Source organism: Notechis scutatus, chromosome 2 (genome assembly GCF_049901735.1).
Source record: "Notechis scutatus isolate UNSWTSFEM ecotype Mainland chromosome 2, rNotScu1.2, whole genome shotgun sequence".
Classification (NCBI taxonomy): domain Eukaryota; kingdom Metazoa; phylum Chordata; class Lepidosauria; order Squamata; family Elapidae; genus Notechis; species Notechis scutatus.
The window spans coordinates 164,399,304-164,413,309 of NC_142010.1; the positions used below are offsets into that span (position 1 = coordinate 164,399,304).

Below are 14,006 nucleotides of genomic sequence, written 5' to 3' on the forward strand. Positions count from 1 at the left end.
CTAGGATATGCGGTACTATTGGATTTTTTTCTTGAAGGCACTAAGAGTATTAAATAGTAATAGGGCCCACAAGAATAATTCCGTAAGGGTGTAACACTAATGGACTATAAAAGTTTTTAAAAATATTCTACATCGAGAAGACACACGGCTTTGGGGAACTGTCATCTAAATGCAGAAAAAGATTCAAACGAATTTTGATCTGGTCCATGAAGAAATTACTGAGTGATGTACTGATAATACATATTTACTCTGAAATATATGATTTATTTGTATTTCATTTATGTCTTACATAACATCTCAATTGAGTCTTACTCATAAGGCTTTGATCCAGAGTAACCAAAAGCTCTGAAACAGAGATGAGCACCACCCTGTATATTCGGTAATAGCTTCCGGACTATAACCTGCAGGGATTGCTTTACCTTTACTTTACATCAAGGTGGTTGTCTGCCTGCCTCTGAACCAAGCTCGTGTTTACCTTTTTTTCTAATTTACCTTCTTCTACTAAGACAATATGATGTTTCCTTGCCCAAACTCATCAAGATGCTTAAATACATTCCACATATAAAGTTGGGAATGTAGCTAGGAATGCATGTGTTCTAATGGGCAAATCCCATTGATTTCATTCTCATTTTAGGCATTCAATAATCTTTGGTGTTGATTTCTTTCTCTGGAGCTCCACTATAATTGGTTGCTCAGCCAATAATGAAAGAAAACCCACAGCTGTTCTGGAAAATAGTTTCACAAACTGTTCTTATGGTTAAGTAGATCTTCCTCACTCCCTTTCCTGTCCAATTCAGTCAGAATCTTTATTTCTGAAATTTAATTGATTTCATTGATTTCATTCCTTAAAATCAAGAATAAATTTTGGCTACCTTCTGTGTGACACATTTCTTTCAAGTTTTTGTGATTATATCTGTCCCTCAATTGTACCTGTATTTTCAGTGTTAAACATTCCAAGTAGTTTAAATCTCACAATGGAAGATTTAATTTTCAATCCCTGATTATTCTCCTGACCCTTCTTCAAGTTTAACATTTTTATTGAATTATAACATAAAATAAGATACAAAGGATACAAAGAAGGAAAATGTACCATTTTTTTCATGATTTGGAAACTAGATTTCTGTTAATTCCAATTCAAATTGTATTTGGTCCTTTTGTAGCAACATTATTCTACTGATTCATATTTTATTTGTAACAACTACTATTTCAAATTATTTCTCAACAAGAAAAAGAGCCAAGCCAAATTTATATTTATCACTTGCTAAATTTCATTCTGTTATTTCTCACACAATTTGTCTAACACAGCTTTTATTTCTTTTTTAAAGTTCTTTTCTGAAGTTCTAATCTAAAGCTACGTTACCCAATTTTGGACAATGTACAGATCTGGTAACTATTCACTTCATTTTTTCATCCATCTCATTAATAAAAATTGTTGAAGAATAAAGAACTAATATTGAATCTTTTGATCATTTATATAATATTTTCCCCAAATTGATAAGCACTCTGAGTTGACTTTCAAGCCCCCAATATATTAACTTAATTTTTATGTCATTTAGCCCATATTTAATTAGAATATTCACTGTATCAATCACTTTGTTACAAAGAAGATATATCTTGTATCTATGTGCCTTCCCGGTATCTCCAAGGAAGATATCTGAAAAAAATCATAAGATTTATTTGGCCATTCTTTTTTTCTAGTATTACATATTTACTTTTAGTAATTATTACATTATTTTAAAAAGTGCTATTTGGATCTAGAATCTTCCTGGGTAATAATGACAGCTTGACTAGACTTTAATTAACTGGATTTTCCTCCCCCCACTTTTTTATTTTGGAAGATATGACATTCATCCATTTTATGGGATTTCTCTAGGATAATACATAAAGGTTTATCCAAACCACTAGCAAATTACAGAAGATAAACATTCAGCTAAGCCATCTGCCAGAGCAGCCCTTTAAAGCTGAAGACAGTAGTGTTAATTTCCACTGTTAAAATGTTGGATATAAATGCATAGTAACACTGTATATTGACAGTGAAATCAAAGCTAGAAAATTGAGTTCTTAGATTGGAAAGTAATTGAAAAGATTCTGTTCATCCACCAGATTACAGCCTAAATTGAATAGCCAGTGTCCTTTTTGTCCTGCTATCATTTTTGATGACTCTAAATTGTTTTGAGATTGGTGGTGTACTTTTTTGTTTTCTATAATTTATTCATTTTTATACAAATATATAAGCTGCTCATCTCACAAAACACGACTTTGGCAGCTTATAAGAATAGTAACAGACCATATTAAAATGCAAAATATTAAAAATAAATGAAAACAAAAATAAAAACTTAAATATGAAATGTGAATAAACATAGATTAAGTAGATAAACAAAATATGTGTCCAGTTATATTACACATGTTAAATCTAAATTTTAGGGAATTATTCAATTAATTCTGAGTAACAATAAGGCCCAGATAGTATGACAAAAGTATTAAAAAACAACCTTGAATTAAATATATGACAACATTGCAATAAAATACATATTAAAACTAATTTCAGAAAGAAACACTTTCAAATCCGTTCAACAACAGCAAATCCTTTCAATAACTTTATGTGATCAAATTTTGACAAACTCCAATTAACAAATGAATCTTTTCAGGGTAGAATGATTTAAATGGCAACTCACCTTTAAATGATTGTCTTTCAAGATCTGAGTCTAGATGAATTGGAGGAACAAGATAGGAAACTTGACCATGATGTACTTGTCCTGTTGACAAAGAGAGCACATGAATTTCTAGCCCTTCTATTCATACTGGGAGTCTTAATTCACCTCACTAAAATAATCTAATTACATTCATATTAGGTAATATTAAAGTTTATTATTAAAGGGGCTAATATAGGTAATGTAATGACCAAAGGTGGTATTCAGCAGGTTCTGACCAGTTCTGGAGAACCGGTAGTGGAAATTTTGAGTAGTTCAGAGAACCGCCCCACCCCCATTTATTCTCTGCCTCCCGGGTCCCAGCTGATCGGCTGGGTCTTCTTTTTGTTGCCCTGCACAGGAGAACAGAGCTGGAAAGCAGGTTAGTCAGGTGGGAATGGGATTTTGTAGTAACCTTCCCCTGCCACGCCCACAGAACCGGTAGTAAAAAATTTTGAATCCCACCACTGGTAATGACCCATAAATCTGAAAGCAAGAATAGGCCAGGGAGTAATGTACTAAAAAAGAGGGGGGGAAAAACAGCAAGGAAAAGAAGGTTAAAGTTATGTTAATGAGTTGGGGTTAAAGCTCGATTCTGAATCTCCTAATAGTAACAAATTACATTGCTAACAAATTTCCCAGTTCTTATGGTAGCCATACAAATAAAGGTTTACTTCACAATGTAACTTTATATTTAACATAAAACAATTAAATTCCACATTTGGTTCCTACAAATCAAGGATAATGGATTCAAAAGCATGGCTTGGTATAAATGTAAAAGAAGTTGGTGTAGGGATGGTTAATATTTGGATTTCCTTAAACATTTCATTTATTCAATACTTTGAAGCAAAAGTATTTGATTTTTATTTCCCAAATCATTTTTCAGAAGGCTGGTAAATAGATTAGTTCTCGATTGTTAAAATATTTTATCACATAATGAGTTACATAATATACACAAAGCATTAATAAATGGTTTTATATTATTTCATTCTGCCCAGATTCAGTTGCAGCAATAATACTCCAATAAATTTAAATCACCTTCATTATTTATAATATAAATTCATATTATAAATGTGTTTGTACAGCTCTCAGAATTTTGGTTTTGGTCATTTTTATTTATTTTGTTTGGAAGCAATGGACTTGTCTATCATCTGATAACTTTATAAAGTTTTCCCTGATTAATAATTTTTTATAAATATACACATTTCTATATATCTACTTAAACATTTCCCTAATACCATCTTTATTTTGTTTCCCATTTAGTATAACAGTTTAAAACCACTTTATACAAAAACAGTTTAATAAATGCTATTTTATCTTATTATAAATGTTTACAGTCTAAGCTATGTATTTGATCTTAAATGATCAATGTGAATTTCTTTGAAATTCTTTGAAATTCCCATCCTGAACCACATTAAAGAAAGCCAGATCTGGAGGTAACAAACCAGTAAAATAGTAAGGGCATGGAAATTACCAGCATCATATTTTACTGTAAATGACAGTTACAATAAGATTGCTACAGGCACAGGTTCTCAGTGTATGCTTAGTATAAAGCGTACACATTCATAGAGTGCAAGTTAATTAATTCAGAAGAGCTGAGGCAATTTTAATTGCCAGAGATTGCATTATGCCTCTGCTAGCAGTTGGTCTTCAGTTACAGGAAATGAGAGATTAGGAGAAAGAATGTGTCACATGAAGAGACTGGGAATGAAATACAGTGCTTGCAGCTGAACCTGCATCCTCTCAAAATGAGGATATTTTTCTACAATCACATAGTGGTCAGCAAACTGATCATGAAAAGTACAGGTATGAATTTGTATGTACAGAATCAGTGTAAATCTGTACTTTGCACATTGACTTGTCAATTTACACCAGCTGTGCATTTTACCAATTCCCTAGATAGACAGATAATGACAAATGGAATTAGCAATTGTGGTGCATCCTGGTGCTAATGACATGGAAATTGTTTCATGACATTAATTTTCCAAATGGAAGCTAATTTCTTTGATAGGAGTCTAGGATTTCCAAGAAAGTCTTCTCGAAAATGTTTCTCATAATGTAGTAGAAAAATAGCTTGGTTCCCAGAGTTTTATTTTCTTTTTTCTTTTTTATAGTTTTATTACAGATAAAAAATTCCATTTCTAAATAATCAGTGTGTTGTCTGTGTACAAATAATTTTGAGAAATAATAACCATAATGTTTACAATAATATTCATTACATATATTGGTATTAATCTCATAATAATGATAATATTTGCTTATTCATTTTAATAAACCTTCCATTATAAGATTATAAAAATTAATCCTTCTCTTAAATTTCCATATTTCTGACCTGTTTTTATTGGCTAGCCATTGATAAAATGAGTCCCATATTAAAAAAATATTCAGTTTCTTCCTTTTCCTTAATTTTGAGTGTTAATCTATCCATTTCTGCACATTTTGGTATTTTTAAATTACGTTTTCCTCTGTATGGTTCACTTTTCCATTGTTGTGCAAATACAATTCTAGCCGCTGTTAGCACAACAGCAAAATGTAAAATCAAATATGTGTTCCTTTTATATTTTTCTGGTAAAATGCCCAAGAGTCATTTTTTCCAACCATGTATGTATTTTAGTCCAATTTTTTTTTTTTTTTTGCCTTTGGGCATGTCCACCACATATGATAATTCGAACCTGATGTTGTATTTCCAACATTTAGCGGACTTGTCCTTAAACTTCTTTGCCAATCTTGTGGGTGAAAAATGCCATCTATAAAACATTTTGTAAAGACTTTCTTTATATGCAGTTGATATCATTAATTTATAATTCCTGTCCCAAAGTTTCTGCCATTTATCTAACTCTATTGTGTAACCAAATTTTTGGTTCATACTATCATTGTCTCTTTTACTTGATCTCCTTCCATTTTAATGCTCAATAGATAACTACACTGCTCAAAAAAATAAAGGGAACACAAAAATAAGACATCCTAGATCTGAATGAATGAAATATTCTTATTAAATACTTTGTTCATTACATAGTTGAATGTGCTGACAACAAAATCACACAAAAATTATCAATGGAAATCAAATTTAGCAACCCATGGAGGTCTGGATTTGGAGTTACACTCAAAATTAAAGTGGAAAAAAACGCTACAGGCTGATCCAACTTTGATGTAATGTCCTTAAAACAAGTCTTGCAGGAACTGTTGACACACTCCAGCCACATGAGGTCTAGCATTGTCTTGCATTAGGAGGAACCCAGGGCCAACCACACCAGCATATGGTCTCACAAGGAGTCTGAGGATCTCATCTCAGTACCTAATGGCAGTCAGGCTACCTCTGGTGAGCACATGGAGGGCTGTGCGGCCCCCTAAAGAAATGCCACCCCACACCATTACTGACCCACTGCCAAACCGATCATGCTGGAGGATGTTGCAGGCAGCAGAACGTTCTCCACGGCATCTCCAGACTCTGTCACGTCTGTCGCATGTGCTCAGTGTGAACCTGCTTTCATCTGTGAAGAGCACAGGGTGCCAGTGGCGAATTTGCCAATCTTGGTGTTCTCCGGCAAATGCCAAATGTCCTGCACGGTGTTGGGCTGTAAGCACAATCCCCACCTGTGGATGTCGGGCCCTCATACCACCCTCATGGAGTCTGTTTCTGACCGTTTGAGCACCCACATGCACATTTGTGGCCCGCTGGAGGTCATTTTGCAGGGCTCTGGCAGTGCTCCTCCTGTCCCTCCTTGCACAAAGGTGGAGGTAGCGGTCCTGATGCTGGGTTGTTGCCCTCCTATGGCCTCCTCCACGTCTCCTGATGTACTGGCCTGTCTCCTGGTAGTGCCTCCATGCTCTGGACACTACGCTGACAGCAAACCTTCTTGCCACAGCTCGCATTGATGTGCCATCCTGGATGAGCTGCACTACCTGAGTCACTTGTGTGGGTTGTAGACTCTGTCTCATGCTACCACTAGAGTGAAATCACCGCCAGCATTCAAAAGTGACCAAACCATCAGCCAGAAAGCATAGGAACTGAGAAGTGGTCTGTGGTCACCACCTGCAGAACCACTCCTTTATTGGGGATGTCTTGCTAACTGCCTATGCTTTCCACCTGTTGTCTATTCCATTTGCACAACAGCATGTGAAATTGATTGTCAATCAATGTTGCTACCTAAATGGACAGTTTGATTTCACAAAAGTGTGATTGACTTGGAGTTACATTGTGTTGTTTAAGTGTTCCCTTTATTTTTTTGAGCAGTGTATATACATTTTTAGTTCTATTGGTTCTTTATAAAAACTGTACATTTTAGCATCTTTCTTATATTGAGATTGTATCTACACTTGTGACCACCATGCTATATCAATCCCTTGACTCCTCAATTCTTGTTTAGTTTTAAGTTCCCCCTCTTCATTCAAAATATCTTCATATCTTGACATTTTTTTCCATATTAATAACATTTGGATGTATCAGTGCCTCCATTGTAGAAAGACAGACTGGTATTTTCAAATAGTGTTGTTCTTTAGTTTTTGCTCATACTGACAATAGTGCATTTCTAATATAGTGTCTTTCAAAATAGCTATGCATTTTGTTTTTCCCATATTATAAAAAGGCATGCCACTCCAGTTCGAGATCATGTCTCTCCAAGGTCAAACCAATGTCTCAAACTAATCCATTCTTTCATCCATGTAAGCTACCTTGAGTCACCATGGGTGAATAGGCGGCAATATAAATTTGATAAACAAACAAACAAACAAATATAAGTACCAAAGCCTGATAGTACAACTCCCAGTCTGGCAACTCAAAGCCCCCTCTATTTTTAGAATATTGTAGCATTTTCAGACTTATTCTTGTTGGTTTCCCTTGCTAGATATATCTTGACATTGTTTTATTTAATTCTTTGAAGTATTTTTTTCCAGCTTTATCAGAATTGTTTGAAATAGATATAATAATCTCAGAAAAATATTCATTTTTATAGTAGCTATTCTTCCTATCAAAGACAATTGTAAATTATTCCACTTCAAGTCTGACTTGATTTGTTGTATCAACTTACAATAGTTGTCTTCTTTAATGGTTGCACATCTGGCTGTTAGCTGAATTCCTAAACATTTTACTTTATTGACTATATGGATATCTGTCTTGTTCATTAAGTTTTTTTTCTGTTTATCTGTAAGGTTTTTGACTAGTACTTCAGTTTTTTCTTTGTTTTCAGTCCTGCAATCTTCTCGAAAATGTTTCTCATAATGTACTAGAAAAATAGCTTGGTTCCTAGAGTTTTCAAGAGTTGTATAGAACTCTGATATAGAGTAAAAAAGTAAACATAATATTCAAATTTACTAGGGCTTTGGGAACAGTTTGGAAAAAGTCAGACTTCTACAAAAGGGGCAAATCAGGCTGCTGACTTTTAGAATCAAAGTTGTTGACTTTCCAGTTACAGATGCCAAGTAAAAATGCAGAAGCCCACTCTTTGGGATCATCTCAAACTGCAGCCCTTGGGGGCACTACATTAGTTCCTTTAACCTTGCACATACTAGGCTGCTGCCAGCAGGATTCTTCCTTAATACTTTTTATCCACATTGTCTTTCCATGATCATCGTATCTATCCTGGGTCTTATCCCCTTTTATTGGTTGGTAATAGTCAGTTCAATTGTGGAATATGGAGAGCAAGCCTTCCAGTCAATAAAGTAGATAAAGCACAGTGAAAAAGTAGAATATAACAGCTAATCAAGAAGGAACAATGCATAAACCAAAGAGGTGGAGAAGAATAAAGAGTGCTTTTAAGCAAATATTATCTCCAAACCATGAACAGGGAGCTGGAATCCTTGACTGGAAAGAAAGCATACTGGAAGCTTGATGGAATGAAAAGATCTAGTACAATACAGTCATTTCTGAATATAAACTCCAGAAGGATAAGAAAAAAACAGCTGCATGATATATATCTTCCATATATCTGAGTAAACTAGGAAAAAGGCCAAATTCTACAGAATAACTCTGGAGGACAATTTCAACATGCCTTCCACAATAATTTAGTACTAGGCACAAGCCACTATTTATTAAGCCATAATGCTCAAGGTCATCTTGAGAGGAAAAATGAATTATTATCTTTGTGGCAGAAGATGCAGGTAAAAATTGGTATTATCAGCAAAGCAAACTGAAGAATCGGGATCTGATGTCAATAAATAGAGCTCTAAACTTTCCTATCAAATAGAAAACCAGTAAATAATTGGTCTAGGAAGTATTCTTAAATATCTTGAATGTGAAATTGCTGACCTTCAGTGAAACAATGCAACAGATATGGTTTAGAGAATGTTATATAGCTCTAGAGAAATACAACATGTCTAATATAATCTCAGTTTTTACAATAGGATACTACGAGGTCCAGGTAATAGCAGCCCTGTTAAATATTTCCAGAATTTGAAAATGAATTATTGGAATGGACTGGCTTTCTGCATCTAAAAGCCTACTGACCATTAAGGATAAAAGATGTAGAGATGTTAGCAGTGATATTCTGTACTGTTATCATTGGTCTGTTTTGAAAATATAAACTCTTCATGTTTCCATGTAACATGCTTCTGATCGGGTAGACAGTCAAGTCCTTGAGTTACAGTCTTGACAAATGTTAAATGAACTACTTCAAGAAGTGGCCAACCATCCCTGCTCTCCCTGGTGTATTCATTAAACAAATACATGGGTTGTTAAGTGGAGCTCAGGGGTGGAAGATATCCTGGGAGACCCAGTGCTGGCACAACCCCACCTGCCTTAGGCTTCCCAAGTCCTTCCCCATTCAAGAGATGGCCCACTGCATAGCTCTCTTGGCAATGAGAAGCAATGAGGAAGGAAAACGCTGGGTGCCTTTCCTAATTTTGCCCCTGCCCTTCCTCCAGCCAAGATGTCCTGCCTTCCTGCAGCAAAAAAAAGGACCAGTTCCCTAGCCTTTCTTTCTTTCTTTTTTTTTAACCTTTTTGATACAGAGCCTTTCAAAGCTTTCTGCCCCATTAGCTGGCCACTGATTAACTGGCTATCAGGAGGCTGCAAGCCTCTCCTGGCTGCCTGTGGCTAGATTTAGGGAATCCAACCCTGCATGGAAAGGCAGCAGCTTCAGGATGAGTTTCAGCACCTAATTGGGAGGGAGCCCCCCCCCCAAATCTGTCCCTCCCAGCCTTTCTTGTTTCATGTTTTGAAGAAATGTTGATTGGGGGGGGGGGAGGGAAGGGGTTAAGCAAGGAAAAGCTTGTCCTGAAGCTATTGCCTTTGCATGCAGGGCTGGCTTCCCAAAGCCTCGCAATTAGCCATCCAGGAGAGCTTTGCAGCCTCCTGACATTCAGCTGATGGAGGCAGAAAACTCTGAAAGCAGCTGACATTTCTGCAAGGAATTGTAAGAACTCTTAAAATGGTGGCTGCCTGCAGGAGGCCTGGGGAGCAGGCCCAAATGCTGTGGGTTCCCATGGGAGCGAAATGGAAGTTAGAGAGATGGGACCCTGCAGCATCCCTCTGGCCTATTGTAAAGGTGAATGACCACAGGGGCACTGCAGCTGTCCTAACTATGAAACATGGTTATACGTAGTTTTGGGGTGTCACTCATAACTTTGAATGGTCATTAAGTGGCCTTCATTTCTTGAAGACTACTTGAACAACTTTCATCACTTCCTTCCTCTTTCAGTTCAGCCTTCTTTCTCATCTGTCTGTCTCTTCACTTCATAATGGAGGAGAACATACTAAGGCTCTTAGTTGTAGATGCAGTTATTTATTTATTAAACTGATACGTCTCCCATCTTATTGTCACCTCTAGGCAGCTTACAACCAATAAACAAGAGTAAAAATAAAACAATAGGTATTAACAGTAAGACTGATTTTAAAAACCCACAAAGATGGAAAGAAAGGGGCAAGATGCACACAGGGAGGAGTTAATGAGGTCTTGGTCCATTAACCACCATCACCATTGGGTCCCTGGCCCCATTGAGAGCCAGGTCTTTAGGTCCTTTCAGAAGGCCAAAAGGGTGGATGTGCCTTTCATCTCAGAGACACGATGTCCCAATGGACAAATCCCATTGGATGTGGCAGTTCCTCAAATAACCTGGACCATACCATGAAGGGCTTTAAACACCTTGAATTGAACCCAGAAGTAAATTGGGAATAGGCAGCCTGTGTAACAGCTGTCTAATATGGGCCACTCTATGGATCCCAAGATCTGTCTGTGTGGCCTCAATCTATGCCAGCTGTAGCTTCTGAATACTCTTCAAGGGTAGCCCCATTTAGAGGGTGCTACAATAGTCTAGGTGTCAAATGACCAAGACTTGAGTGACTGAATGCAGAGATTCCCAATCTAGGAATGTAGGCTTTCCTATTACCCATATTATTTCCCAAATAAACCCTATTTTTTTTTTGTATGCACGTATCAGCCTCAATAACTTAATTCTCCTATATATTCATTTTTCTTCTGTCTAATACTGTCTACAATTCCACAAGCACATGAAGCCATCCTAAAACCTGTCATGCACTGCACTATATATTCTGTGCTGCTGTAGTATTTGACAAAAAGCTGGAAGGCACTGTGTCTTTTTGAGCTCAACACTGTCCTCCTTAAATGATTGAATATTAGATCTGTTCTGGGGCAGATGTATTAAAAACTCTAAAGATTGAATTTTCTCTTCCCCTATCCTATCACTTCCAAATCTTTGATCGATACAAAAATCCAAATTAAAATATCCAGACAAATGTCTCTTCAACCCTTTCTTGAACCCATTTAGTGAAAAATACCCATGGTCTCCTTAGGTAATTCCTTCATAGTATTCAGCAAGTATGTTATTATTTCATGTCATGCCATATCTTATTTTTACAGTGTTAAAGTGCAGGGCATGGATTTCTTCTGTCTGACATTTTTTCACGTAAACTAAGCTATCCTATTATTCTCAAAGATGAAAATCTCAGTCTCTCCTCACATTCTCTTGCTCATCTTCATTAATCTTCTTTCAACCTATTCCAAATTTTCTTTAAGAGGCATACTTCTGGAGCCAGAGCTGACCACGAATGGCCTGCAAAGTGAATCCACCAGGCAAATACTATAAAGAAGCTAAACTCCAAATTACTTGGAGAAAGTATTAAGAGTGGCATGTACATAAAGATGCTATGATTTCAACAACTTTATAAGGTGACTGTGTTCAGACAGTGGTGTACAGTTCTGCTCACTTGCACCTCCGTAACGACATTAGAAAGTTGAAAAGCAAAATCACCCAGTACTTATTGCAAGTGCACCAGTGGGATGGGCTGAGCAACTTTAAAATTGCATCTAATTATCTGTGGCCTATCAGCTGAGGATTTTATATGTATAATAGAATCCTTGATGAATATTTGGTTACTTTAGCAACAGCACTTAACCTTATATACCGCTTTATAGTATTTTTACAGCCCTCTCTAAGCGGTTTACAGAGTGAGCATATTGCCCCCAACAATTTGGGTCCTCATTTTACCCACCTCGGAAGGATGGAAGGCCGAGTCAACCTGGAGCCTGGGGTGATTTGAACTGCCAAATTGTAGGCAGCTGGCTGCAGCAGAAGTAGCTTGCAGTATTGCACTCTAACCACTGCGCCACAGAGGCTCCTATCACTTAACTATCATTTACAGCACTGTGTTATACAGCTTTATTCTGGAGTAGGTCTCACAGTGGTTAAACACTCTACTATATTTCTAATCTCTTTTGGGTATTTTGCTTCTTTCAAATCTCTTTGTTTTAGGCTGCTTTATTTTTAACAGTGTAATCTCTTGCACATCTATTCAGTATTCATCCCCACTAAGTACAATGGTGCTTAGTTCCAGGAATTTATGCATAAAATTGCAATCTTAATCTCTCTGTTTCAGGGCTATTAAATTTTTATCCCAACCCTCATATTTTCATTTCCTACTTATTTCAACGAATTCTGCTTTGGAGCTGAGAAATGCACATATAATGGAATATTCTAATGTTTCATTTGGTAGGTCATTGCATTCAACCGTTACTATATTAGTAACCTTATTCTTCATTTAGTTCTTCATTTTTCAGAAGTAAGCTCTTCCGGTAATAGAAACATCTGTATATTCGAAGCCACTCTTGTTTCACAGAATATGAATTTTCCCTCCACTTCTCCACTTGCTGCTTTGCAATAGTGATCTCAAATTTAACTTACACTTGATTGTCTTTCTAAGTAATAGGTATTTCTGTGGGATGTAAGGTGGGCTCCAAGGTCTGCTTTTGGGTGTTATGAGGATTGCCTCTAGTTCTGACTTATGCTTATAAATGCCGAGAAATTGCCTGCTTTCCCAGCGTGCCTTGCTGTAGAGCACATTTTTCTTTCTCCACAATATATTCCTCCTCTCTAAGTATCACCTGTTTTTCTCTCATAATTAGCATAACATTCTTTATGCACTGAATATCATTAGACCAGTGGTGGGATTCAACTTTTTTTTAACCACTGGTTCTGTGGGCATAGCTTGGTGGGCGCACTTTGTGTGAGCATGCAGAGGGTTTGATACTGACCTTCTCCTGCAATCCTGCACTCTCCCTGTGTGTTCCAACAGCTGATGCGCCGCAATCCTCTGTGCCACACGAAGCAGCTGAGCTTCAAAACCAGGAAATCAAGGCCAGTATAGAACCGAGATCATCGCCCACAGATGATCCTCGGAGCTACCTGTTTGGCCAAACAGGGCCGAAGTGGTAGAATACCACCCCTGCATTAGACATTATTCAGTTGTTTTTTTAACAATTCAAACTTTGCTATTCTTTGAACTTCATCCAGAAGTAAATCAATTAGAACTTATTTTTATAGACACGTTCCTATCATGGGCTGTAATACACATGAAAAAGTACTACAGCAGGGGTGTCAAACTGAAGTCCTGTGTGTTGAATTTGGCCCGCAGGGTGCTTAAATCTGGCCTGTGGGGCCAGCCTCGGAATATCAAAGGTGCCTCTGCCACCAAAAATGGGCTGAAAATGGTCTGCATCATATTGCCTACCTTTGCTCTAGGTAATTGAGTTCACAACTGAGCTGCTTTTACTCTTAAGATATTTCTCCTTATAGTCAACTTAAATTTAATTTATTGTAACTTAATTGCATTACAGTTTTACTGCCTAGATTAATCTTTGTCTTCCTCGATGTGACAGTGTCCCAAGTATTTGAAGAATGCTGTCATGCTCTCTCTGCTTTCAGTCTTTTCTTCACTATATCCAATATGCTCAATATTTCCTCATATCATAAAAGAGCTATCTTTCATGGTCTTCCCCGTTGTGTCTATACCTTATTTAAAACTTTAATGGCAGAATTGGATGAAATACTCTAGGTGTGGTTTGATTCGGGTGAATTAAAGTGAAC

The 14,006-nt window shown here is 36.7% G+C and overlaps 1 protein-coding gene and 1 long non-coding RNA gene across 29 annotated transcripts in view; one reads left to right on the forward strand and one right to left on the reverse strand.

Moving 5' to 3' along the window:
* LOC148132379 (uncharacterized) overlaps window positions 1-14,006 on the forward strand; it is a 531,004-nt gene that overhangs the window by 391,698 nt on the left and 125,300 nt on the right. The gene's annotated exons all lie outside the window — the stretch shown is intronic.
* ADGRL3 (adhesion G protein-coupled receptor L3) overlaps window positions 1-14,006 on the reverse strand; it is a 573,686-nt gene that overhangs the window by 222,208 nt on the left and 337,472 nt on the right. For all 28 annotated transcript variants that reach the window (XM_087957273.1, XM_087957271.1, XM_087957269.1 and 25 more), the window contains one exon: window positions 2,676-2,756. In XM_087957273.1, coding sequence (XP_087813399.1) covers window positions 2,676-2,756 — 81 coding nt within the window. The remainder of the gene's footprint in view (window positions 1-2,675; window positions 2,757-14,006) is intronic.